The sequence below is a fragment of the Gopherus flavomarginatus genome, chromosome 1, assembly GCF_025201925.1.
Source record: "Gopherus flavomarginatus isolate rGopFla2 chromosome 1, rGopFla2.mat.asm, whole genome shotgun sequence".
NCBI lineage: Eukaryota > Metazoa > Chordata > Testudines > Testudinidae > Gopherus > Gopherus flavomarginatus.
Window position 1 is genome coordinate 101,789,520 of NC_066617.1, and position 27,286 is coordinate 101,816,805.

General features: G+C 52.3%; 1 protein-coding gene across 2 annotated transcripts; it reads right to left on the minus strand.

Moving 5' to 3' along the window:
- Positions 1–26,915, minus strand: TOM1 (target of myb1 membrane trafficking protein). 2 transcript variants are annotated; one of them, XM_050926761.1, is made up of 15 exons: positions 26,659–26,915; positions 16,651–16,735; positions 14,697–14,775; positions 13,785–13,934; positions 13,309–13,443; positions 12,796–12,942; positions 11,660–11,776; positions 11,008–11,141; positions 10,123–10,156; positions 9,355–9,463; positions 8,788–8,908; positions 4,477–4,552; positions 2,120–2,179; positions 1,291–1,330; positions 1–1,194 (listed from the first exon to the last, which is right to left on the minus strand). In XM_050926761.1, exons 1-15 carry the CDS (start codon positions 26,708–26,710, stop codon positions 1,055–1,057), a joined length of 1,479 nt encoding a protein of 492 aa, XP_050782718.1. In that variant the 5' UTR covers positions 26,711–26,915; the 3' UTR covers positions 1–1,054. The 2 variants fall into 2 exon arrangements, with proteins under 2 accessions (XP_050782718.1, XP_050782725.1); XM_050926768.1 differs by lacking the exon at positions 26,659–26,915 and adding an exon at positions 26,408–26,627.
- Positions 26,916–27,286: the final 371 nt, after the last annotated feature.

Below are 27,286 nucleotides of genomic sequence, written 5' to 3' on the forward strand. Positions count from 1 at the left end.
CAAGGGGGTCAGGACGTTGCTTGTTTAATGTGCGATACAAAAGGCAAGTCTCCCAGTTTACATGGAATAATCAGCATGAGCCCTGGACCTGGCACGCTCCTCCCCTGCCACCTCTGCACAGGGCAGCATGCACTGGTTGTTTAAAGTGTTCTCCCCTTTCTCTCAGAGACATTCTCCTCTTCCCCCTCCCCCCATTCCACAGTGGGAACAAGGGGAGCCTTAGCTAGATGTCATGGGGGGAGTTAAGTCCGGGGGAGGGGGAAAACAGGGACTAAAGGAGATCCAAGAATCAAAGCAATTCACCTCAAAGCATTTGCTGAAGGCACATCTGCTCCTTTGCCCCTCTTTCCAGAGCTGGATTGCACGCACCCCTCCACCCCCGGATTTGGTACCGTTTGCAGCCCCATCCCCACCTCCAGCCATGAAATTCGGTACCTGGACTCTGTACGACAAAATCACACGGCCCTGGGTGGGGTTCTGGGGCCATAAGGGGCATGTTGCATATATGTGCTTGTGCGACAGGGAAACGAATACTAGAGGCCTCCCCATAAGAATCACTACATTCCACTGCAGCAGGGGATGGGCAGAGCTCAGCCCTGAGAGCAGCAGAGAGGGAGGGGACCCTCTGGAGAGCAGCCTAGAACACAGTGCCCCAGCTGGACGTGGGAGACACAGCCTGTCAAAGGGAGCAGCCGAGCAGGAAAGACCCCAGACCCAGACCGCTCCTGGTTCTCAGGAGGGGTTACAGTGATTTCACTGGAAAGAAGGGTGGGGAGCGCCCTCTGCTTGCCCCCATCACAATAAGATACCCCAGGGCCCCCAGACTCGTCTGGCGACATCTCCAGCAGCTTCACCAGCGCCCTTCACAGGCCTACTCTGATGTCCCCAAAATACAGCAATGATTAACTTAACCCCAAAGCAGCCTAAAATTGGTAAGGGGGGGAGAAGTGAGAGGAGAGCAATGGGGACGTAGAGCCCTTCCTCTCCCAGCCCCTGGCAGGAATGGAGCACCACAGTGTGTCCGCTTGCTCCACAGCACACCAGTCCATAGGGTTCATAAGGCAAACATAGCGTCGTCTTCCTTCTCCTGCTTCCGGTGTGGACTGGAGGCGGTAGGTGGCCCTGCTCGGGGGCTGGGGAGTGCGGGCAGCTGGTCCGCCACCTTCGCTCGCTCTTCCAGGAACTTGTCAAACTCTAGGGCGGGAAGAGAGAGTTAGAGACGAGGATGGGGAGGAGGGAGCTGGGTCTGAGAAGGGTTCAGGAGGAAGGAGAGGGGCTGGTGGCTCTTACCTTCACTGGTGACGCCCTTTGCCTCTTCCGTCTCTTCCCCCTGGGAAAGGAGAAGAAAGACACATTGGGAAGCAGGCCTGAGCACCCCAGGTGGACACAGCGCTCCGCTCCACCGAGGCAAATGGGACTGCAATCCTCATCCCTACTGACAGGAAAGGGGGAGGTTTCTCCACCCCACTACCAGCAGTAACAGCTGGCAGGAGGGCAAGAAAACTCTTCACCCAGATCAGATTTTCCTGGAAGCCTTTTGCCAGCCTCGCTGTCTCCAGACAGACACTCTCTTCTTCCACACCACAAGAGACCCCACCAATCCCCTTGCTCACAACACAGTCAGGAGAGCCTTGGTGACCTGGGTTGCCCTGCTGTCTCTCAGCTGCCTCCTCCCAGCAGTGTGCCAGGGGCACACTGCACAGCCTTTCCCGATCCTGTTACTCACCCTCTCCCCTCAGTCAGGAAGTCCTGCTCCAAGACCCTGGCTGACTTCATCGGGGCAACGCACACATGTTGAGCTAAGCATGCGCCTCAAGTGTTTGCAGGATCAGGTGGTTGGGCATAGTGGCAATCAGGAAAGATGGGGAGAAGGATGGCAGTGTGGAATGAAAGACCAAGGGAAGGTCAGTGGGGTGTGTTCTGAGGAAGGGAACATGACTGAAACCCTTGCCCACATCGACCAGGCCTGCACTGCCACCTGCAAGAGCCTTGGACAGTCATCGCCAACACAGGGAATTTTGAGCCTTTCCAGGGGCCAAAGGGGAGACACAGTTCATTGCCAGCCCTGAGCAGCAAGTGAAATGCCAAAGGAACTGTCCCTGTTCTGCCCCTCACTTACCACATCCGTGGAGAGCCACTGCTCAATGTCCTCCATGAAGCCGGCCTGGGGGACTGGGATCTGGAGAGGAAGGAAGAGAAAGGAATGAAGCAGAGAAAGAGAGGATGTTTCTCCAAGCTATCCCGGCAGAAACTCTCCCCCTCCCACAAGGTTCAGAGCCCAGCCCCTTGTTGCAGTGGCCAATCACACCACAGCTCTCCCAGCCAACATTTTATGTCTTCTCCCTACCCACTAACCTGCCTTCTAGCATGCAGGCCTTTCTGAGGGAGCTGGAGGTTTGAGACTGGTGCCGGGGCACTGGTCCCGGCCTATCCCCTTTACAGGGATCATTCCCCTCTCCAGCACAGCTTGGTCTGGAAGGGCAGCACTGGCTCAAACTCAGCCAGGCTGCTACGTTCACAGTGGTACTTTCCTGGATTTCCCTTGCTATCGCTGCAGATTCTGACCCAGAGAGCCTGAGATTTTATCTCCTGTCTGACGCCGTTCCACAGCATGTGACGTCACAGCCCACCGCACTGCAGACAAGGGGGCTGTCACAAGTTTGGCTTCACATCCCTGCTGTAGGGTCAGATGTGAGGAAGAGGTGAGCCTGGCAAGGAGGAAGGCCCAGGCCTAACTGTGGCTTGCTGTGGTATATGATGTGCAGTGCCAAGCTGTGGAAATGTGTACAGGAGGGGAAACTCCTCAACAATTAAGGTGGAGATACTTGACTGCTGGCTCCCCCACGGAAGTGGCTCTTTTAGATATGCTTTCGCCATTGGCCAATTCCACTATGGAAGGGGAGAGGGGCCCTTCTTGTGGCTGGAGGTAGCTAGTCACCCAACACCAGCCCAATGCCTCAGATCCTTATCCCAAGAGCAAGCCCCAGGACCAGCTGAGAGAGAAGCAACAGCAGCAGCGGGTTCACCGAGTAGAAATAGGAGGTGGTCATTGGAGGCCATTGTCCCTTCGTTTCCCAAATTCATGGAAACCTCCACAACGAATGGCAAAGCCAAGCACAGCGGCATCCCTCTCTTCCCAAGAACAGGTTCCTTCAAACCAGTCCCCAGCCTCTGGACAGATACTGCCGCAGCCCCCGTGGTGTCAAGACAAAGCTCCTTGGGGAGGAGCCATCAGGTAGTTATCACGGTTGGCTGTGATTATGGAGGTTTCAGTCTGTCCTGAGTGGGATCCCCAAGGCCACAGAGAGTAGAGATTTATACAAGCAAACTGGACAGCGTGTGGGGACTCCCCAGGCCAGAGGTTTCTATGGGCTAGGCCCTGCTAGGAAGCCTGAAGCCTCAGCCTGAAAGGAGAAGTCCTGGGAGTGTATTGCTGCCCCAGGGACTGAACCTGACACCTCTGGGTCTAAAAGCACAAGCACAAGCCCTGCTGCTTGAGCTAAAGGACAAGGCTCAGCAGCTTCAAGGCAGCAGCAGCCTCAAACCAAATGACATGGTCCAGCTACTAGAGGGGGACAACACCCCACACTGGGTTAATGTGCACTACACACTCCCCAGTCCTGAGAATCAGAGGTCAGCAGCCATTCAAATCCCAGTGCTCATCATGCTTCCCTTTCTTAGGCTGATAGAGATGGAACACCGGACCTGCACACCTATCCAGAGCCGGCCCTTTAGCTCAAGCTATAGATGCTCATGTTTTTGGATCCAGAGGTCCTGGGTTCAATCCCTACCGACTTCTCCTGGGGTAGGATTACACCAGGTGAGGAGGCACAGGCCCTGGCTTCTTTCCTCTTAGTCTCTACTATCTGCCCAGACCAGGGTCCCCTTCATGAACGCTGGGGTTTGGCCAGGCTCCTCATTGCTCAGCCATTCTCCCATTGCCTGCTGGGCATGCCCAGATGCTGTGCCAGTTTCACACCCTAGCCCGGCAGCCCCAGCTCTTTGCTTTCCGCTGGCTACGTGCCTCCTCACCATTCCTTGCTGCACCATCCAGTTAGTTAGCGGGGCTCCATCAGTGGGAGTGCTAGGTTCCATCTGGTTAAGAGAGAGTCTGCACTGAGAACTGCTTTCAAGGTGGGAGGTGGAGGAGAGGATGGGAGCAGAGCAAGTCAACCCCTGACCTTCTAGAACTCCAGGAGGGTGGGGAGGAGGAGTCTACAGGACAAAGAAGGAGTCCACCCGCTCGGGGGCTTGGAGGAGGGGATATGGAGCCTCACACCACTCCAGGACCAAATCTAATCCGATCCCAGGTTAGCAACTACTGGAAATTACCACCATCATACTGTTTATGGATTGGCTTGCATGAAATACCTTGGGAGGCTCTGCCCTAATGGACCTCATTGATTGGCACTCCTGTTGGGCAGGGATGATGGGGCCCATTACTGGTAGGGTGTGGAAAGCCCCACAGCCACTTACCGCTCCTGTGCTCTGCTGCCGGGCATCCAGGGCTCCAGCCAGCCCTTTGTTTGCTTGGGGGTCTTCGTACTTTACCCTGAAAGAGAGTAGCAGGTTAACATGAATGCATAAAAGCGGCAGGAATGCGCAAGGGGGCAAGCTGTGGAGGACTGGTCTCCTAACGGAATTCATACATATAAATATTCAGGGCTGCTGACCACACCACAGCTTGCTTGCTGCAACCCTTAAGATCTCCCTGAGAGATTTAGAAGATCTCAGACGTGTGCAAACCCTGGCTTGTTAGAAACACTACAAGTCCAACCCAAACACTGCAGCAAGATTGTGAGGTACCACAAGAAGGTACTGGGACATTATTGTGCGATGGCTGGGCCATCATCTTGGCCAACACCAAGGATGAAACCAGGGACCTCCAGAGTTAGAAGCTAGAGCTGGAGCTGAAGAGACAGCCCGAGATCTGGAACAGACTGACATCCTCTCTGGACTGGGCACAGAGGGGAACACAATGCACACCGACCAGTGGGTTACAATGGCTGTACAAAGGCCCACAGCCAAACAAAAACTTTCACCGACACAAGCACACTTCACCCACCTTACCCCTCCCCACGCAAACATGTCCCCTCAAAAGACCCCACCCATCACACCCTCACTGAACCCACTGGCGGCTGAGATTCCACGGCCTGTGTAATGCATCAGGTCAGACCCGACGAGCAGAACGGTCTCTTCTGGCCTTAACACCTATGAATGTGCAAATACAACGACCTCTCCACACACAAACACATCTCACCCAAGTTTGATCTCTCTCTCTCGCTCACAGACACACACCATCTATCTGCCTCCTCCTCTATGTTGCTCCCTCTCAAGCTGCTTGCAGTCTCCATCGCACTAGTGCAGGCCAAGGACACTAGCTCCTATGCCAGGAGAATGCAGCTACTTTGGATGACCTCCCAGCGCTGGATGCCTGCGAACTAGGGTGCTCCTGTCATTTAGCCGCTCTCATTGGAGGGCAGGGGCTTGGGCCACTTGCGCTCAAACTTTTCGAAGAAGTTCTTGTCGGTGAAGGGCCCGCTGTGGACGATGGCGTTGAGGATGAAGTAGAGCGCCGCCACCATGCCACTGATGAGGAAGAAGGGCAGGAAGGGCTTGAGGTGCTTCCAGAACTGCTGCGCCCAGGTACTCATGAGTCACGGGGCTGGGGGAGATGTCCCAGCCCCGTTGCTGGGATCTCCTGCAGAGGCGCCCTGGTCCGACAGCAGCGGGGGAGCAGTTCAGCACAGAGGGAGATGCAGGGCTGGTGGCATAGGAAGCCTGAGTCAGCGAGTGCAGAGGCTGGCTGGCAGGAGAGCAAGCGCAGGAGCGGCGAGAGCCGGCTGAAAGGGGTGGCAAGGAATAAATAGAAGATGCCTCACTTTTGGAACGATCACAAGTCCCTGTCGCTGAAGGATCGGGTTATGCTGGCGAGGGTACGCTTCCATTCCTGCCCAGCCCCCAGATGGCCGTCCAGCACAGTGGGGGAAGGGAGTGCACTGAGCACGTGCCAGGAGGTCAGGTTTCGTTACAAAATCAGGTGCTGTTGGCTATGACGCTCCTGCCCCATCCTGCCTCTGTCCATGCAGCTCCACTGCATCCCATCTCTCAGTAGATGGCCCATTGAAAGCACTCTGCCCGCAGCACATCATGTGTACAACCTGTGCACCCTTGTCCTCACATGGTTGCTTTCAGATAATAGCCCAACCACTGCTTGGCACAAGTGACAGGGATTCAGATCCCGGGGTTAAACCTGCCAGTGCTAAGCGCCGTGCCAGGAACGTCCAGGAAACATCCAGGGACTCAGCTGAGTTTGCATGGGTGTCTGTATTCAAGCACAACCCCCACAATAACACGCGTCCCAGCAGCAGCAGAGAGAGCTAGTTACTAAGCCAAAATGCTTCCTGAATAGACCCAGGAACCAGGCTTTCTGTGAAAATGTGCAGTTCTGTCATGTCCACTTGGTAAGCTCTGCAGGTGGAACTGGCTTAGCAGAAGAGGCCGTCGGTGTTTGGACTCCAGTCCAGTCAGCACTGGCCACCAGTAGAAACAGGCAGGGAGTTGAACCAAAACCGAAAACCGGTTCAGAGAAGTGTTTTGAGTGAACCGCAACAAACCCTGACCTGAAACCCTCTCAGTCACATTGAACCTGAACTGGAATTGAAACCCAAAACCAGAAACTCGGTAACTGATTCAAAATAACAGGTTCAATAATCAGACGCTGAGGGAGCACTGGGAAGGGGAATGGCGGGGAAGGGTACAGAGCAAGGACTTGTCTTGGCTGCACTCTTAAAGGGAGGGGAAGAGACTACACTTCCCAGGAAGCCATAGGAAGAGATGAGCCGAGAGGGAGAACGGAGAGGGACAGGTTCTGGGATTGGTAGTTCTCTTGGCTGTTGTGCCCAGGTAGAGGACTGTCCATGGAAGGGAACTACAACTCCCAAAACACCTCCATCCCCTCTCTGTCTCCTCCCTCTTCCTGCTTGTTCTCGCTACAGGAGGCAGTGTAGATAGGGCATTTTATGGGCTGACATTCAGTTTGTCACCTCAGCGGTGAAATATGACCGAGTTCTGGAGGATGTTGTACTAGTGTGCGCAAATAACTTGTTTAAAAAAATCAGTCATTTTTTCTACAGTAAAAGAAACATGTATCATTTTATTCTTTTGCTATGCGCTACAACGCCAACATAAGAGTGCGTGACCTTAATCCGCAGGAATGTATTTGAACCAGTTCAGACAGGTTCAGTGTGGTTGAACCGGTTACTGAACCATCATTCTAAGTTAGTGCCTGAACCGGAGCCAAACTGGACCAGGGGTACCAGAATGGGGGCAGGGGCCATGCCCCCTCCCCACCTTTTTACCATCTGTAAGGATGAACGAGGGAGGAGGGGGGAGAGGAATGAGCGGGGGCAGGGTCTTGGAGGGAAGAGGTGGTGCAAGGGCGGGGCCTTGGGAAGAAGGGGCAGGTCCTTGAGGGTGGCATGGGGGTGGGGTCATGGTTCGGGCACCTGTGGCCTCCCACTTTTAGGGTGCTTCCGCCACTCCTGAACTGGAGAGTTAGGAAATATCGATGAACATGAACCAGAAACGAACCAGAATTTTTAATGCTTTGACTCCCTGGAAACAGGACACCAGGCTAGATGGATCAAGGATCTAAACCCGTACAGCAGGGTGCGAGATTCCACAGAGTATTGCCCCACCTAGTGGGGTGATTTGTACTCCTAACCCTGAGCCCTGCTCCTCATCAGCAACACTCCAATATCAACCAGCTCCACTCATGGGTTAATAAACTCCACCTCACTTGGCTAAAGCTGCTAAGAATCAGTCAGCTAAAGCTGTAAGTTATATTTCCAGAAGCAGTGTGAGAGGCAGACTGGGCAGGGGAAGGATCAATTCCAAAGACAACCTGGGTCTGCTGCAAGGAACACAGGATGGTACAACATGCTCCTGTGGGTTAAGGCCTGGGAGCTCATGGTTTTAAAACTTGAAGCACAGGCACCAGAACCAAGATGAACCAAAGAGCGTGGCTCTCTGTCCCCCCCAGTGGCTAGTCCGTGACAGACGCTGAGTTATGGAAACTGAGCTCTTTAGCTGAAGTTGCAATAGTGTACCTAGTGCTTACACAGCGCTTTTCATCAGCAGTTCTCAAAGCACTTGACAAAGGAGGGCAGTGAAATCATCCCTTCCTCTTTTACAGATAGGGAAACTAAGGCACAGAAAGAGAAAATGACTTACCTAAGGTCATCCAGCAGGCCAGTGCCAGAGCTAGGAATAAAACCCAAGTCTCCTGAGTCCCAGTCCAATACTCTATCTATTAGGTCACATTGCCACCCACTAAGTGCTCATGGTTTGAGATCTAGAGGTCCCAAGTTCAATCCCCATTGCTGCCAGCCCACCCAGGGAATTGTATTACACAAAAATTCAGACAGCACCAAGGAGGCAGAACCACTCCAGTCCTACATATCCATCCCTTATTGCCCAGCCCAGCAACTCTCTCTGTGACCAACAGGCAAGTGACATACAGACATTCCTTCTCCCATCCCCGGGCAGGGCATAGCAAAGACCTTAGGGGAAACAGCTAAGAGCAAAGTGATGACAGCAGAAACCCTGCCCCACAATAGTACATGGAAAGAGCTAGCTGCCTCCTCAGCCTCAGGACTCTCAGGAATGATTAGCAGCTGGGAACTCAGGACCCTCAACTCAGGTGATCCTTCTCCTCCTCGTACCCTGCAATGAAACACCCTCAGAGAACATGAAGGGGAGCAGAAAACAGGTGCCGCCACTCACTCTTTGCGCTGCTCAGCCAGTGAGCTGCCCCGTGTCAATGCGAACATGTCAAACTCTTCCTCCAGTTTGCCGGAGCTGTTTAGGGACTGCAGCCCTGCACTGACGCTGCCAGAGCCCAGATCTGCGGGGGCAAGAGGGGAGCACGGTATATACACGGCACAAGGGAAACACCACAAGACAGAGAGTGGGGGCTTGTGCAGCTAATTTGAAAGCTTGATGCGAATTAAAACAGGTCCAATTTCTGCTTCGGGGCCCCCTTCCTCTCCTTCTGGGCAGTGGCTGCAGGGGAAAATCCATCTCTATGGCTATTCAGTGGATGCATTTGCAGTTCAGACAATGGCCCCTCAAGAGCACCAGGTTCACCAGCTTATTGCACTGATTCCCGGGCGATGCCCTTTAAGACAGTGAAGACAGGGTGAGTCACGCCCTAATAATTACAAACAACGCATCTGATTTCCCTCGCACCTCCTGTCTCCAGAGCACTGTACAAACATTAGCCAATTGATGCCCCCATGGCCCTCCCTGAGGAGCTCCACACCCAGGAGGGGTCACTGCTTGGTTACTTACTTATTCCAGCCAGCTGAGAGGAGAGGCCGTTGGCAGCTTCAGGCTGCTTGTCTATCAGAGGTGCACTGGGCCCCGTATTGATCCAACTGTTTTCCACCTCAATTGGGACCTTTGGGGAAAGAGGAGAGTTATTTTCTACTCCTGCAGCCTGGGTTTAGCCCTCACTGATCCCTGCCCATTCCGCTCACCACATGCATCTGAGAGGGAGGCCCTCCTCAGCAAGAGAGGTAGGCCACAGGGCCTCCCCACTGCTCCTTGCAGGGAGTGGGCTCTGAATGGTGTCAAAGAAAATTTTCCTTAGGTCACCATCCTCCCGTTTCTCTTAGATGTCAGCAGGTCAAGTGCTAGCTCAGAGGCCATAACAGTGCTGATACTGGTGCGTCTTAGCCTTTTCTATCCAGGGACCTGCCCCTTGCTGAGCAATACACGATGAGTGCGGTGGTTGCTACCCTGACACCCGTCTGCCGTCGGTCCAGGAGTCACAACCCCCAGGTTGAGAGACCATGCTGGATACCTGCATCACTGCTCGCCCTAGATGAGACGTTGGGATTGGGAATGAAACGTTCTCCCACATGCCAGTACAGGCCAAGCCAATGCAGCAGACCAGCTGGGTTTCAGAGCAGTGCTTACAGCTTGTGAGGAAGGCACAGCAATTCGCCCTCCACCCAACCCAAAAACCGTAGGGCATGGAGGATGCAAACCAGACTTCAGTACATTCCTATCTGCAAGATGCCCAGAAACCTGCATGGGAAGGGAGTTCAGAATTACCTTAATGGGCTGGCCAGCCCGGAGCCGCTCGAATCTGCAAGGGAGGGGTGAAATGAGACGACTTTCTATGGCAAGAGCTTTCATGGCTGCCAAGCATTTCAAGTAATTATTCACCCTGATGCTTCTGGCTTAACCCTTCACCCCAAGGGCTGGCTCGGTCTGCCCCATCACACCTGGAGGAAGGAGGGACCCCCGTTTGGGGCCAGAGTCTGACCCAAGGTAACAGATCCTAGAGGAAATCCAAAGGGGGCATGTCCTGGGGGATGGCACAGGGAAGTGTCTAATGCCCCCCGGAAGTATTCCCACCCCAATTGACCCAAGAGTAGCTTTTTTTTTTTTCCCCTCGATGGGAGGGGGGAGAATCCCCTTGTTTCCTTCCAGGATTCATTCAATTCTCCTACTAGAATTACAGGAGGGGCTGGTGGAATGTCGGTGAGCGGCCAATGTCTCTGCACATGCTAGAGATCTGGATATACACCCTCTCTGTTCTGCTCAGCAGCCTTTTGACTTGGGGGCCTGCTCTGAAGCTTTCCTATGTAGCCTGAAAGCAGCTCTTTCCCTCTGTCTGCCCCTTCAGGGCTGGGCTGCAGAGTTCTCTTTACGTCCCATCAATAACTACACAAAGGCCGGCATCAGAAAGGGACAGAGATGAACCAGCACAAGTTGGAGCAGAGACATCCTGCATTTTATTGAGTAGAGGGAAGATGGTGGACCTAGGTTGATAGGCCTTCTCTGTTACATTCACGGAAAGACAGAGACAGTACATGGGGCAGAATGGGAGCTGCCATGGGAGAACGAGCCGGTGGCTTGTTCCTTGGGAAAGAGCTGGGCTGCTGTGTGAGAGGCAGGGAGGGAGAGGACGATGGCGCGGGGCTTCAGGGGTACCGTTCGTAGCGCAGAAACACGTTGTTAAGGTTGTCGTTGACGATGAGCAGCTCCTCCGTTAGCTGTTCGTGGAGGATACGGGGGATCAGCTCCAGCACACGCTGCTGCATCGCTTTACACGTTCGGTTCAGTTCCTGCCCACGGTAAGAAGGCGGCACCACAACGGTCAGGCCAAGGACATGAGGTAGCCTGAGAGTTCCCAGCGTTGGGGGGTCTGGGTTTAATAGTCGAAGACTAATGGAAGTCAAGCCCATTGTGTGAGGGGCTTGAGGGGCTCTTACAGTTACTGGCCTGGTTGGGTCTCCCAGCTGGGGAAGGCTAAACCTGGGCCCCTGGTTAAGTAGAAACACTCCATATCCCAGTCAGAAATAGACAGTCAACCCCCTTGGGACCGTATTCCATGGCCTAACAGCTCCCACTGGTGGACAACCTTTCCTTGCAGATCATTCTTAATTTCATTCTGTCACTCCTCATTATACTCCATGAGAGCCCACCCTAAATAATTCTCTCTGTAACATGCCCAGCCCCCTCGCAGCTAAGTGCAATTTCTCTCCCTGCAGGGCATGAACATCCCTGAGTTCGCTGAGCCATCACTTAGCCGAGCTCTCCGTATTTCTCTCTTCTCCCCTGACATCTGCTGGAGGTTCCTTACCTGAAGGAGTTCAAGGTCAGAGGGCTCAGCCTGTCCAGGCACCAGCTCTGTCAGCATCTCAGACATCACCTTCACGTTCCCGTTCACCACTTCCAGCTCGCTGTGCAGCTTCCCAATCTGCAAAGGCAAGAGGAAAGTGCTAAGCAGGATCCGACTGCCCACAGCCTGGGCTAAGGAAGACTACAGGGTTAAGCGCTAAGAGAACTGCTACTGCTGCAGACTGGACTCTGACTCTTTGGTTACAGTCTCAGGAGCTCTACCAGCTGGGAATTTTCTAGGCCCTCTAGTTACCATCTCACGGGGCTCCATTTGCTGGAGACAGAACCCAGGCAACCACCAATACCTTCCACTAGGCCATGTTCCTGCATTTTATTGGTTGGCACAAGCTGCTATTGTGATCCAGGTCCCCCTTCGCAGCCATTCAGAGAGTCTTACTTGCAAAACGAACAGCGCAGGAGAACAAAATAAACCTCAGTCCGAGCCTGAGCCTGTGCCGAGTGCCAGAGGCAGCTAATGAGCCTCAGAAGGGTAGTTCGTTCACCTCCCATTAGTGCAAGGGCACTAAATCCACTAGAAGCTGGAGAATTCCTTCCTTCTAGGAGAAGGGGGTGAGAATCTGATGTCATGTTGAGTCGGTGGGAGTGTGGAGGGAGCAGGGACAGGGAAAGGGGTGGAATCGCTGGCTTCCAGACAGTTCCTCCCTGGGCCAGAGCTGATAGCCAGGAAAGTCATTCATACAGGTGGAGGAAAATCAGCTGGGAGCGGGGCAAAGAGAGATGAAAATGAGATACTGGTTGAGCAAACTGTTGCCATGATGAGACATTGAGGAAATGGAAGCCAGGAGCCTGTTCCTGTAAAATCTCTGCGTCTCAGCACCACTCCTCATCTGCGTGGTTGTGCATCAGGAGACTCCATCTCCTTTCTGTGCTCATTCTGGGTGGATTCCTTTGGGATGTCACTGCTCTGTGCTGGTGACTTCATGACTTGGCACCAGGGAGTGACTGAGTCCCTAGGGCGTTCTAGAGTTGGCACTGTCCAGAGGAAGAGGGAGCCCAGGGGCAGCAGGGTTGAAACAAAGGGCTTCAAAGTGAGGAGAAGTGGCAGCAGCAGCAACACTGGGCCTCCGTTCTGCTTACCTGCTCTGGTGTGGGTGTGATGGGGGTGTCGCTGGAGGCACCTGGCCCCCCCGGCAAGGAGACAGGGTGCAGGATGGAGTCTACTCCCTGAGGGGAGTCGCCAGCAGGCGAGTTCTGTTCGGACGGAGAGTCGGAGCCATACACAGTCTAGAGAGAGAGAAGACCAAGCACAGTGCAAGAGAGAGAGGAATCAGACAGCTCACAGGCGAGAGGATACAGCCACTACAGAGGAATGTTTATACAAACTCACTGTCTGTTTCCGACAGCTCTGTCTGCTTCTCCTTACCATATCTTCCACAGCCCCTGTGTGCCCCTCACCACTCCACTCCCATGGCTTCTGCGCTTAGGGCACAGCCCCTTCCCACCCCCACAGGGCCCAACAAGTAGGCTGCAATCAGAGACTCTTACTCCTAAGGTGAGCTCTGTGGGGTGGCTGCAGTCACAGCCCCATGCCCCAGCCCCGCCCCCATAGGGCAGCAGCCATATCCCCTCCCCTCAGAGGCCCCCTATTACCCTCTGCGGTGTGTGGATGGGTGACAGCATATCCAGATCAGTCATGGGGAACTCCAGGCCTTTCCTCCTCAGGTCTTCGTAGACAGCTACGACGCCTGTCAGGTCTGGTGAGCTGCGGAACGCGTCTGCCCAGGACTGGGGAGAGAAGCAGACATGCATCCCATGACCAGTTAAAGCATGCACCCTTCTACACAAGCACCTAAGGAAAACATAACCCAGGTCGAGGCCTATGCTCTGGAGATCAGTGCTTGGCACTGCCATGCCAGAGATCCACATCCCATTCTTGGCTCCAGGGGCTGGAAGAGCTGTGGGGGTAGGCCCAGTGTCCTAGAAGCTGTTATTCAGCACAGCATTGTGGGATACCCTGGTTCCTTGCTCCCCTACTGACCAGCATCTTGCCAAGTGCTTTGGAGGGAGGAGAGAGAGGGACCCTGCCTGGCAATCAGACTTGCCAACTCCTTCCATCCCTCACTCACCTGTATGAGAGTCAGCACCTTGTCATGCACTATGGTGGGTGGGTTGTTCTTGGGAAGGATGATTCTCACCAGGACACTTTCCACAAAATCTTGGCTGGCCACGAGAACGTGGAAGCGGTGGCCGCAGTTTTTAACGCACGTCTCCAGAACCTGCAGAGCCACAGGCGTTAGTTAGAGGCCCCTCCATCCCAACTGGTTTGCCTCGTTCCAACTGGAGGGACTTGAGTCCCTGCCTTTCAGTTTGAGGGGAGGGTGAGCTCTTCCATGACATGGCCTCCAGGTGTCTGGAGATGGAATGTCCATAGGGTAGAGGTGTGAGAAGTGGCAGGGAGGTGGGGGTGGAGGGAGGGACTCTTCAGCCTGGTGGGATCCTCATAACTGCTGGCTAGCTCAGCCTCCTAGCTGAAGAGTGGGGAGTGGCTTTACCTGAGCCGATTTGGGATCAGCTAGTACACAGGGCTCTAAAAGGAAAACCCCACATGATGGTATCCCTCATTGCACTTGAAGTAAAGCCAGTCAGATTTGCCACATGCACGAGCGTTGGGAGCCCTGACTCCTACAGGAACCCCAGCCTTCCCTATACAGACAGCAGGAATCACATGGTGCCACTCACTCTGCAGCTCCCAAGATGCAAGCATCCCTGCTGCACCATTCTCTTGACTCCACATCCCAGACGCCCTTTACAGTGCCATCCCACACCTTAGTCCAAGCCTCCTTGTCCCCACTCCCCGACTGTGAGTACCACTCCTCCAGACAACTCCATATCCTCCCTGTCTTATTTGGTTCCAACCGTGACCAATGGAGCTGTACTGTGGTAACCCCTGGAGATGGCAAGAGCCAGAGGCAGAGCAACCCAAGGATCTAGCCTCACAGCAGGATTCATGGAGCTGAGAAAGGGATTACCCCACTCACTGTTAAAGCCAGCATGACCTCATGGAAGTTCTTATTTCCTACGATCCTCTTCTTTATGGCTCGGAAGGCATCTTTGGGCCTGGAGAAAGATTACGCAGAGGGCTGGACTGGCTGAAGATACACAAAACAACATGGCTGCCAGTTTCCAGGGACTTGCAGCGAGGGTTGCAATCAGCTGGCGATTTGCCCCCAGGATTTTGGGGTGGCCCAAAGCAATAACAAGTGAGTTGGCTCCCCGTGGTGGCTCTGTGTTGGGAGTAGTCATCAACACTAGCAAGTTACATTTCCTGGCACCACGGGCACTTGTGCTGACACCATTGACAATCCACTGTGTGCAGTGTGAAGCAGAAAGAGAGAGAAAGAACAGACAAAAGGAGCTGCACTAGGAATGTGTCATTCCTGGATTCACCAGCTGGGACTGAGCAAAATCCTGTGCCAGAAGGGGGAAGTTCCACTTCTACCAAGAAATGTTATCCCAAAACCTTAGGAAACGGGCCACTGATGGAATGAACTTCCAGCTGCAACGCAGGGAAGATGCAGTGGCAGCGTCATTTCGGAGACGGAAGAGAGACAAGCGGTAACTGAGCTGGTGCCTTTCAAACTTTCTCGGTCAGGATGAAAGCGCTGTGGCACAAGTGCACTGCAATACTGCATGAGAACAGGGTGATGGACTGACGTGCGCTGGCAGAGCCGACCGAGACTGGGGTCAAGGCTGTAATAGTAGCTGGTGCCAAAGGTTTGGAATAAAGTGCATTGGCAGGGCTGTGGGGGAGCCTCCCAGGATGGGAGTAACAGGATATGCTGCAGATCAGAACTGAGGTGCATTGGCTGAGCTGTCTGGGCCCAGAGCTGGAACAGCAAGGGGACTGCAGGTTAGGCCTGAGGGAGAACAGACCAGGGAGTGTGTGTGAGTAAGTCAAATATCAGAGGGGTAGCCATGTTAGTCTGGATCTGTAAAAGAGACAAAGAGTCCTGTGGCACCTTATAGACTAACAGAAGCATTGGAGCATGAGCTTTTGTGGGTGAATGCTCACTTCATCCCATGCATCTGACGAAGTGGGAATTCACCCACAAAAGCTTATGCTCCAATACTTCTGTTAGTCTATAAGATGCCACAGGACTCTTTGTCGCTGTGTGCAGTGAGGACACCAGGACTGAAACAGAAGAGGTACTGCAGGTCGCTGCTGAGATGCGCTGGCAAAGATGGGTGATTCAGAGAATAAAAAGCTTTGTGACTGGAGACTGGGCCATCCTAGGAGCTCTCACTCCAGTCCTGCTCTGCTGTGGGTGGGACAGAGGAAGCAGTGAAGCCCCCGTTTTGGATTTCATGTAGCATCATTCCCATTACATACTGTTCTTGATGTCTCTGCAGCCAGAGGGAATGGCCCCTTTGGAGCTCACCAGCAAACCCACTGCAGGTTATTTATAGGGTCCCGAGTTAACATGTCTGGCATTCCCCGGATTTCTGAATGTCTTGTCTCAGGGCTGCTCAGGGGGAGGGGACCTTGGACCTTCCACTCCCTTGCATGGGTCTCACTTACTGTGTATGAAAATACCTGAGAGCACAACTCCCAGGGATAGAAACAGAGGGCTATAAAGAAGGACTACAACAGAATAAAAGAATTTCAAACTTTGCTTCATCAGAGGGGATGAGAACTGGCTTGAATGGGGTGAAAGTTGGGAACCCGATGGCCCATTTGATAAACTGATCCCCATGCTGGAATTCTGGGGCATAATGAATGAGGCCTTTGGCAGCTGACGTTAGCTGGGCTGCCCCTCTAAATCCGTCTACCAGAGCTCGGGAGTGTCCAGTGACCCGGCTTTTTAATCCCATCAACCAGGAGATCTGACTGTACAGGGTGTGTGTCTGTGTGTGTTTTTGGAGCGCATACACAGCAGACTCTGGGGTTGCATCATGTACACACACACCGCTTAGTGGGGCCAGCTCCCTTACCCTTCCTCTGTCTCGTTAATGATGTCACAAATCTCCATGTTGAGGGCCCAGTTCTCGCTCTGCAGGGATCCATCGGTAGCTTTCTCTGGGGAAAGGAGAAACAGGACAAGGCTAGTAAGAATGGCCCTGGTTTCCCTCTGACTACGGCTCAGTAGTCAACTGTGAGGAGTGCGGACACCCAGGAGTGAAAGGCTATTCTCAAATGGTGGTGGGAGCCAGGCTGCCAAAACGATGCCCCTCCAGGAATCTTAACCAAAAGGAATGTGGCCAGAATAACCCTGTAAAATCCGAGCCCAGCCTGGTGAAGGGAGACTGCTGCCCAGTAGGTGGCACTATTGCAAATAGCAATGGTTTTGCTCCAAGTCTGCGTTGCCCCTCCACTTTGTTCACTACCTCGCTGAGCTTCACACTAGGCGGTATTGGTGCAGAGTTAGGGGAAGAGGCTCAGATGGGAAGGCATGGCCAGTGAACTCCAAAATACAGTGACACCGTACTGGGAACACTGCTTGTTCATTTTGAAGCTGCTGCACATCCAGCAAAGGGTAGGGTGACCAGAGAGCAAGTGTGAAAAATTGGGGGTGGGGGGAAGAGAGTAATTGGAGCCTATATAAGAAAAAGCCTCAAATATTGCGACTGTCCCTATAAAATCGGGACATCTGGTCACCCTAGCAAGGGGAGTAACACCACGCTGGGCCAGATCCTTCTCTCAATTACTCTGGCTTAACTCTTGCTGTAAGTGAGAGCAGAATCAAGGCCCTTGTTTTTATATAGGCCCGACAAAAACAAAAAGCTGCTTAGTTTTTAATCTTCTCTTCCTATGAGACCAAAACATCTGGCCCTTTAGAATGTGAGAAGCATGAAGGCAAGTGAGTTCCAGCACCAAGCTGGGGCAATTTCAGTCCCACTCTGCCTATGTCTCCTTTAACTAGCAGTTCCTGAATTTGCCATGATGCTATTCATGGCTAAATCCTGAGCAACAAGCTGCTATTACTCAGAGTTACCAGTGCCTCCACCCTGTAATCAGACAAGCCTCAGTCCCACCCCGCACCCACTGGTGAGAGGACTCCATAGGCTAGGAACACTGCCAGCCTGCAGAGGGAAAATAAGCACTAACCAGGCAGCTGGGACTCTATATATAGCGAAATTGAGGGATGGGCATGGGGAGACAAGTAAACACAATATAAGTAACGGGCATGCCACACACACAGAAGTGCTAGTGACCAGAGAGGATCCTTCCCAACCCCCCCTCCCATCTTTCAGAAAAGCTCAGGGACAGAGTTTCGAGTGCTCAGCAGCCACAAGCTGGGCTTGGTTTTTCAAAAGAGCTCAGCCCCATTTAGGCACCTAATTAAAGGCCAGATATTCAAAAGTGCTGAGCACTCAGCATTGTGAGCTCTCAGAAATACCGGGCCCTTTGAATCACGTGGATTCCCCTCTCCCTCCCCTTCAGAAACGGCCCTCCGCAGATCTGTCTTCTCTCCCCATTTCTGACCCAACCATTCTACTATTTTCGGAGCAACAGCTAAAGGTCTTGCTGAAGACTGTAATCCCTTACAATGTATCCCTCCCTACTGCTGGCATTGGAAAGGGGGCAGGGACAAGAAAGAGAGGGTAGGATTAGAGAAGGTCTTTGCTTATCTGAAGCTACTTCGAGACTTAAAAAAAAGAAATTAAAAAAAAAATCTTTGCATTTCCAGATATGATGCCACTAATGCAGGAGTGGGCACACACTCTGCAATGCAGCCAATGGCTACCTTCATTGTGTATATGGCTGTGCATCCCCCAGAGATTACAAATATAGTTAGGCAATTGCCCAGCATAATCTGAATAGGAGTGCAGCGGCAATCTGCTCCATTTAATGCACCCCTGGAGCACCTGGAAAGGTCTGGCTAGTCTGGTTCCTCCTGCCCCACTGCTATACCCTGAAGGCTCTGGGTAGATCAGGCGACCCTTTGCTACTTCAAGAATTAATTTTAAAAATGCTGGTCTTTGAGATATTCCCTTTGCCCCCTTCCCCAGTACTCCAGCGGGTACATCCTGCCCATTATAAACCTCAGCACAAAAATCCAAGACAGCTGCATACTCTGCCACACTGCCTACCAGTCCACCTGAATCGAAGGGCACAAGTAACACCACGCGCGCTCTACTGGAAAGGGCGTGTACACAAGCACACCATTCTCCCCCCTCACCAAAAAAACCCAATCATACATTGATGGAGAAAGGGAGCCACCTCACTTTGCACAGGAGGAAGGGCGACCAGATGTTCTATTTTTAAAGGGACAGTCCCATTATTTGGGACTTTTTCTTATATAGGTGCCTATTACCCCCCATCTCCTGTCCCGTTTTTTCACAGTTGCTATCCGGTAACCCTAACAGGAAGAGAGGCAGCAGTGGATGGGGCTGCTGGACAATCTTCAGCAGCAGGAGAAACTAGAGGGTGGGGCTGGAAAGAAAGCTGCTCACAATCATCCTGGCTTCCTTTGGATGCAAAAGTCCCTCAACCCTCCTCCCGCCAACCCTGAACAGCCTCTGCAGGCACCCTTCCCCCACTTTCCTAGCCTGATTTCACACAGTGAGCTGTATCACCCCCATGCAAAAAGATCCTTTCAAGGTCTGGGAGGGTATTTACTTTTCAGAAAGGAATGCAAACAAGCCACACACACTCTTCTGGCTGGCTGGCTGTTCACCTACCCAAAAGAGATGATTCCAAATAGGTGACATATATGTACACAAATGGCCACAATAGAATGCACCAATGGCTCACTAACTCAGGCATCCTATCTGACTGTAGCCAATGACAGATGGCACACCTGCTAAAAATGCAGTGCGCACACACAAAAAATCAGAGTAGAGCGCAGTATTTGGGTTAGGGTTGCCAAGTGTCCGGTTTTTGACTGGAAGGCCCAGTTGAAAAGGGAACCTGGCGAATCCGGTCAGTTAAAAGTGCAATTGGTGGGGCTGGCAGATTCCCTACCTGGTTCCGCGCACATCCCGGAAGCAGCAACATGTCCCTCGGCTCCTAGATGCAAGGGTGACTAGGGAGGCTCTGCACACTGCCCCCGCCCCGAGCGCCAGCTCCGCAGCTCCTGTTGGCCAGGAACCGTGGCCAATAGGAGCAGTAGGGGTGGAGCCTATGAGCGGAGGCAGCGTGCATCACGCAGAGCCGCCTGGCCCCTCCGCCTAGGAGGCGAGGGACATGTCACAGCATCTGGAGAGCCCCCTGAGGTTAAGTGTCACTGAGAGCCCAATTCCTGCACCCTCTCCCATACCCCAACCTCCTGCCCCAGCTCGGAGCCCCCTCTAGCCTCCAAACTCCATCACGGAGCCCATCCCCACTCCCCTCCACCCCAACCCCCTGCCTCAGCCCGGAGCCCCCTCTCACACCCTGATTTCTGGCCCCACCCCGGAGTCTGCACCACTAGTAGGAGCCCGAACCCCCTTCCGAACCCCAATGCCTTGCCCCAGCCTGGTGAAAATGAGCAAATGAGTGAGGGTGTGGGAGACCAAGTGACAGAGAGACTAGGGGAATGGAGTGAGTGGGGGGGATGACCTTGGAGAGGGGGCGGGGCCTCAGGGCAGGGGCAGGGCAAGGGTAAGGGTGTTTGTTTTTTTGCTATTAGAAAGTTGTCAACCCTAATTCAGGTGCATGGAAAGACATGAGTATGACTGTGAAACAGATCCAAAAACAAAGCACCAGGAATAACCCTATACAGTGTAGGTGCTGGACTAGTTGATCTAACAGGCCTTTTCTGTCTCTAACTTCTATTAACCCATGATGGACTCTTTTAAAACACCTGTTCTCGGCATTGCACATCCAGGCTGCTTCTTGAGACAGCTGGAATTATTTCCCTTCTCATCCTTCTGGCTCTTATGCAGTAATGGACTGTCTGAGCTCAATAAGAGACGATGGTGTTTTCTCCAAGACAGGAAATCCTCGACTTTACTGCTTTGTTGAAGCTTTGGGGGAGAACAAAGTCTGTTTGTTGATCCAGGGCTGGCTCCAGGTTTCCTGCCAACCCAAGCAGCACAAAAAAAAAAGCACTGCGGCAGCGCTATCGCACCGCTCCACTCTTCAGCGGCAATTCGGCGGCAGGTCCTTCGCTCCAGGAGGGAGTAAGACCCGCCACCGAATTGCTGCCGAAGACCCAGACCTGCTGCCCCTTGGTATTGGCCGCCCCAAGCACTTGCTTCTTTAGCTGGTGCCTGGAGCCGGCCCTGTGTTGATCACATGAAGGATCAGAAAGCAGGGTCCTGTTTCATGAGCTGTAATTAGGACATGAGCTGTCTGCGCCTCATGAAATCTGACACCTGTGAGCCCGAGTACTGCACAGAACAGTGATAGATTGCTAAGGCAGGAGGCCCAAGAGCCTGAATACGATTGGCCACTCAACATTCCAAATTGCAGGGGTCATCAGAGAACATCCTATGGCATTCCCAAGAGCCGGAATCTGATTGGCAATAGCACATTCCAAGCTGACTGCATGTCTGCCCCATAGAAACTTCCGAGCCATTTTATGGTGGCAGTTAAGTCTAGCTCCAGATGTTGGGGTTTGTCTTTACCCACTGAACCTTGTGGAACCATATGGCTCTATGGGCTGGTCAAATTAATCCAGGGTACCAGGAATTCTGGCATGCTTCAGAACCAACTCATCTGCTCTTTGCCCTCAAACAGCAGCTCCAATGCCCAGGCATATATGAGCCAAGAACTGAATCTCATTTTCCTTTTGCCTGCTCTTTAAAATGTTCCTGCTTATTGTGGCTAAGATATCAAAGCAATTTGTGTTCTAAAGATGGGAGGCAATTCCAGACCTGGCATAAGTAGTACAGTGGAGGTGCACCCGCTCATTCCAAGACTGAATTTGACCTAGGCACTTTATTAATTTGCCAGTCTCGCTCCTCTTTCTTCCCAATCCTGCTGGGGAGAGCATGGTGCTAGATTTGTGATCTCATACAACCATTCCTGTGGCAGCAAGATGTCATGTGGCAAACAAGTCAGAGTACTGGAGAAGCTAGAGACAGAAGAGATCAATAAGCCTGCAAGACCTCTGTCTCCTTCCTCCCTCTCTTCAGAATTGAAGAACCTCTCACAAGTCAGCCAGCACCCAGGAACTCCTCTCCTCACCTCAAAGGCTCCCCAGTAACAACTCAGAGGCTATAATCCCCTCCAAAGCCTCCTCCAATACATCCTTATGCCTTTTGCCAACATTCCCTATAGTGCTTTGTTCAGTCTAGTTTTAAATGGTTCTGTAAATTGCTGAGCACTCACAACTCCCACTGACTTCAGTTCGAGTAGAGGGTGCTCAGCTTTTCATGATATCATGGCCATGGAGATCCAGCAGGTGACATCAGAGACAATGCTCCCTCCGTCCAAGTTCTTCCTGACTTCCTGTCCAACTCAGAATCCTGTACAAAATCTCCCTATCAAGACCTGTGCTCTCTCCTCCTGTGAAGAAACCTATGGGAGGTGGTACAAGTTCAGAAAAGGCTCCACAATTCAAACTATCTGCATTCTTCCCTCAAAGGGAGGGGTTTCCACTTTAGAGAGAAGGGAGGGAGTGTGGTTTAATACCACATCCAGGCTGAGGATCCACAGAGACACGCTGCTCCAAGCCTGTGGGCAGCTGGGCCTTTACACTTCTCTCCATGCTTCCCTTCCATCAGGCAGCATGGTTTCCTAAGCTGCACTGCAAATATCTGTTCTGTGCTGGGCTCGTCCATGGGGTGCAGGCCCTGAAGAGGTGTTAACACTTATCTGAGCAGCATTAGCTTTCAGGTACCTGTGTGGTTCTGAGGGGGGCTGCTCTCCAATTCTCTCATCCCTCACCCCCTGAAACTGCAAGTCCCAAGCCCATGGAGCTGGGATGGAGGGACCTCTAGGAGGTGGGGTGGCTTCACTTCTCTCATTTCAATGCTTGGAGGGTGCGTGTTTCTGTAGTATTATATTTTATTCACCTCTGTACATCACAACAAGGCTCCATATCTCCCTGGCCTTTGCCACCCCCTCCCCTCTCTAAAATAAGCTCTTCCTAGCTCTCATCTTCCTTAAATGCTACACTCCTCTATGCCTCCCCACAGGAAGTGGCAGACCTCTCTCCACAAGCTTCCTCCACCCCCTGGTACAACCAAGCTCTGTTTGTTCTGCATTGTGTTGCAATTTTCTCTACTCCAGGTGTCAAGGTCTGGGAGTATGAGGTATGGGTGATTCCCTGCCTTTTTCTCTAGGTTCTCTGGGGCCTTGTTACACATGGAGAGCTTCCTTGTACTGTTGTTTCTCTCAGGGATTTTCTTGTAGCTCTTAGGGACCACAGAAACCCTCATGTGCCGAAAATCCACAAACTCTGTGGATGGAACGTTTTTCTGTGGATTGGGAGGTTTCTTTCCTTGGTTAAAGCTCTTATTTTAAAAGGAAGTTTCTGGCCCCCTGGGTTGGGAAGGGCCTTCAGGATATAACAACATGATAGAGCCTGATCTTGTGGTTAAATCCCAGGACTGGGAGTCAAGAACTGGAGAAACTATTCCTGGCCTGCACAAGTCACCGAGGTTCTCTGACCCTCAGTTTCCCCAAATGAAAAATAACAGCGATATACTGTAAAGTACTGAGATCCTCAGATGGAAGGCACCACAGAAGTGCAAAGTATTTTTATTACCGTGTTCAGTGTTTTTCATTGCAAAGTGTTTTATAGGCTTTACAAACTAGACACCGAGTTGCTTCACTCCCCTAGTCATTTAAGATGTTGCATTATTATCCTTCCGAGTCTGCAGACTGCCTGAAATAGTAGCACTATTCTGGTCTAGTGCTCAAGACTCATGGGTTCTATACCCAACTTAGCCATTGTCCAGCTGCATGACACTGGGCAAGTCATTGCCTTATGTCTCAGGTTTACTGGTCTGTAAAATGAGGATAATAGCAGGGCTTTGGAGCGGAGCCAGGAGCTGGAGCACAGAGCAGCTCCAGAACAGTGGAGCTGCAGGTTTTTGCCTGGAGCTAGAGCGGAGCCGGAGCACAGCTCCAAAGCCCTGAATAATAGAACATCACAGGTGCATTGTGAGGCAGTGCTCAAAGGGAAAGAATGTGTTCCCAGTTATAGATGCCAGCTATTTCCCCATCACCTTTGTAAAATGGTGACCCTCTCCATGCTGGCTTCTTCATCACTGGCTACAACACTCTCACCCCTTTGGGCTCTCCTCACCCCCATGTCTCAAGTACTGCAGACACGAGGCTCTCCTCTGCCATGCCCCCTCCATCAACAGCCCTGGATACTCTGGCCTCCTCCCTTTGCTGCTGACTTGTTGCCTGGAAACCCCCCACTACATTAGAAACAGGAACCCAGGAGAAGTTGGTCATCATCTGGTTACCAATCCAACCAGAACACGAGGCAGGGAAAGAAGTGTCTAAGGGCGGGTACTGGCAAACCTGACCAAATGTAACATGCAGGATCCATTCACTTCAGGAACCTAGGGTCACTTATTCTAGAGGGATCCAGGAGAATGCTCCTCCGGAAAATAATTGACAATGCATCTGCCTGCATCTGTCTGTTACAGATTACATGGAATCACCGTAGGAGCAACCCCTTCCCCCATATTGTTGTACCACATATTGTGGACCTGGCTTCTGCCCACCACTCCAGTGTGTGCCACACTTCAGCAGTGCTCTATTTATATACACTTTACACAGCGTTTTGGGCTCTTTGGAATGAACAGCATTTATAGCAACATAAATATGGGGCCAGTGTTCTAAGATGAAAGACCACAGCACTCTGTCTTGGTGCCTGATGCTAGCTAGCAACATGGGTGTGTGCATGTGTAAATTCCAAAACAGACACTCCATTGCACATGCTTCTCTTCCTGAACAGAGGATAGAAGAACAAGCATGTGACAGATGTTAGTCACATTGCTTAAAGCACTACTGGAAGGTGTTCAGATGCCACACTGATGAGTGCACTGTAAGAACCCATACAGAATGGAATGTCATGGGAAATCCAATGGATGATTTTGATAGGCATCAGGGAGAGGGGTTTAGTGTGTGTGTGTGTGAGCGCGTGTGGGTGAGGGGCAGGGAAAAGAAGGGAGAAAAAGGTATCCACTCCTTTGCTTTTCAGCTAAGCAAACTTCCCTCCCTTGTCTCCTATGACACGCTGTAGACCCAGCTCTGTGAGAGAGGAAGGGCCAATTAGGGTAGAAGGAACTAGAAGGCCCTATGGGTGAGAGGAATGTAGGTCTCTGACATGACAGAGGCTTGGTGGTGGTGACAGTAGCCACAGGGATTCCTGTGGTGAATATGTGCTTAAACTGCCTGTCATCAGTATCACGGGTTCAATTAGTGAGTGACTTCTTCACGCTGTCAAAGAAAGTCTGCAGAAGGTTACAAAGTCTGAAACAAAACATTGTTGAATTGACAGGCAAACAAGGAAAGGACCAGAAACCAAAGACAGGCCTAGTTCCCAGGGACACAAGGTTTCCCTGAATTTTTTTTTTTTTTTAAATATTACACCACGCAAGCAGGCAGAGTCTGTATACACATTTTTAAATAAAACTTTGTTAAATGCTTCTTTAAAACTTACGGTGTATCCCTCCCTGCTTTGTTTCCTCAGTCCTTTCTTGTACTTTCTCTCAATTTTCCAATTTCTTGTTCTATCTTTAGTTTCTTATCTTTATATTAGTTTCCTCTCTTTCTTTAGTTAAACTCAACCAAAAGACTAAGAAGAATGTTCTTCCTAGATTTGCAATGTCTTGGATTGGACTCTATTCATTCTGAAGTTCTTAGAGGTGATGTATGTCTTTGATATCCCACCTTCCTAAACACTTGATAGGGCAGGGAATGTGTATTCATTGGGGGTAAATCCATGGTGCAACAGAAAAGGCCCCAATCCTACAAAAAACCCAGCTAATCACTAACTCAATTAGTAGAAATCATTACTGTACTAAAACATAATGTGTTTACACAGAATGAGCCTATTCTTCAGCTAGGGAAGATGCCCTAATTAAGAGAGCTCAGTTAAACAGATTAGCAAATACAAACAAAACTTCCTTATTAGAAATTCCACAGATTTTGCCAAAGCTTCCCACAGCTTTCTATCAATACTGATTACGGGGTCTTGTGGCCGGTGGCAGGGGTGAGAATAACTCCATGAGGAGATGGAGGGGAGGGTGGGAGGTAGGGTGATCAGACAGCAAGTGTGAAAAATCAGGGTGGGGGGGGGGCAGAAATAAGAGTCTATATAAGAAAAAGACCCCAAAATCGGGACATCTGATCACCCTAGTGCAAGGAGCCAAGTAAGGAATTAGCCCACAGTGGGTCCAGGTGCATGTAGTTATTACAGGGCCATAAACTTAGAGAAGCATGCTCAACCCTTGCCCTCCAGAGCTGGCTGTGAAGCTACCGTGGGCATGTGTCCTTCCCCCCCAAACTAGCAGGGGCACCACCCCAGGAATTGAACGGGTGAGGACAGGTGGCTTCAAGGGCAGGGAGCAGACATTACAGCTCCCCTCCCGACAACGGGCACCCATGGGCTGTTGCCCGGGTTCCCTTCCTCTACAAACACCTCCCACCCCTACCAAAGCGGGGGCGCCCGACTCAGGTGAGCTCCTTCTAGGCCCCAGAACAGCCCTCCAGGCGCGAGAAGCACCAGGTTTGTTATTGTAGGGTCGCCTGGCCGGCCAGCGGAACACCCCACAGAGTCGCCCCCAGCCCCTCGCAGGAGCCAGGGCTCTCGCCACCGGGGCCCTTTAAATAAAAGATTCCAAGACCCCCGCGCACCGGGATTGGCTGGAAGGAAACCACCGGGGCCCGCCTCCCCGCCACCTCCCTATTGGTCGCTTGTCCAGTCAAACAAATCAGCCTCGCCTCCTTATTGGCCGAAACCGTGTCAATCCCGCCTTGAGGCCATACGATCCGCCCAGCCGCTCGCGTCTACCAGTAGCCAGCTGCTGTCGCTGCTTCCCAGAGGAGGGGGCTGAGTTAGCGGCGGAGTTCGAACGGTGGGGCGGCGGGGGGGGCGAGGGACTCACCGATGCGCTGCCCCACGGGGGAGCTGAAGGGGCTGCCCAGGAGAAACTCCATCGCCGCCGCCGCCGCACTGCCCGGGGATCAGCTGACAGCGCGGGCACCCGTCACGTGACCTGGTCTCTTCCCCCCCCTACTCGCGACGGTATGTGTCTCGCAGCCCCGCCCATGCGTGACGAAAACAAGCAGCGTTCTGTTTTTCGAGGGCGTGGCCGCGAGGGGTGCGGGCTGAGTGAGGGAAGGGCCTGTAGCGCCAGCCACACAGTGACGTCACAGCCATGCCTGTGACCTCACAGTATGACGTCCCATGACATGTCATCATGCTGCAGGGTCACACGGGGGCTGCAGGCGAAGGTCCGCATCGTGGTGCGAAAGCTACAGCTGACACCCGCCCCCCTTAATAGCTTACAAAGGGGGGGGGGGGAAGAACTTTTTAAGCTATCGCTTTTCTTCTGCCTCAAAGCAAAGAAAACTTGCTTCAAACCAGTCTTTACTGAACAGATAACAGAGTGTGAGATTTGACAACTACCAATCAAGTGTTAACGCGCAAGGGTCTTTGTCTAAATGTGTATAAAAGGTTTGTAAAATTTGTGTAAGACAAAGTCTTTTGTACCAAGGTACAAGCTCTCCTTT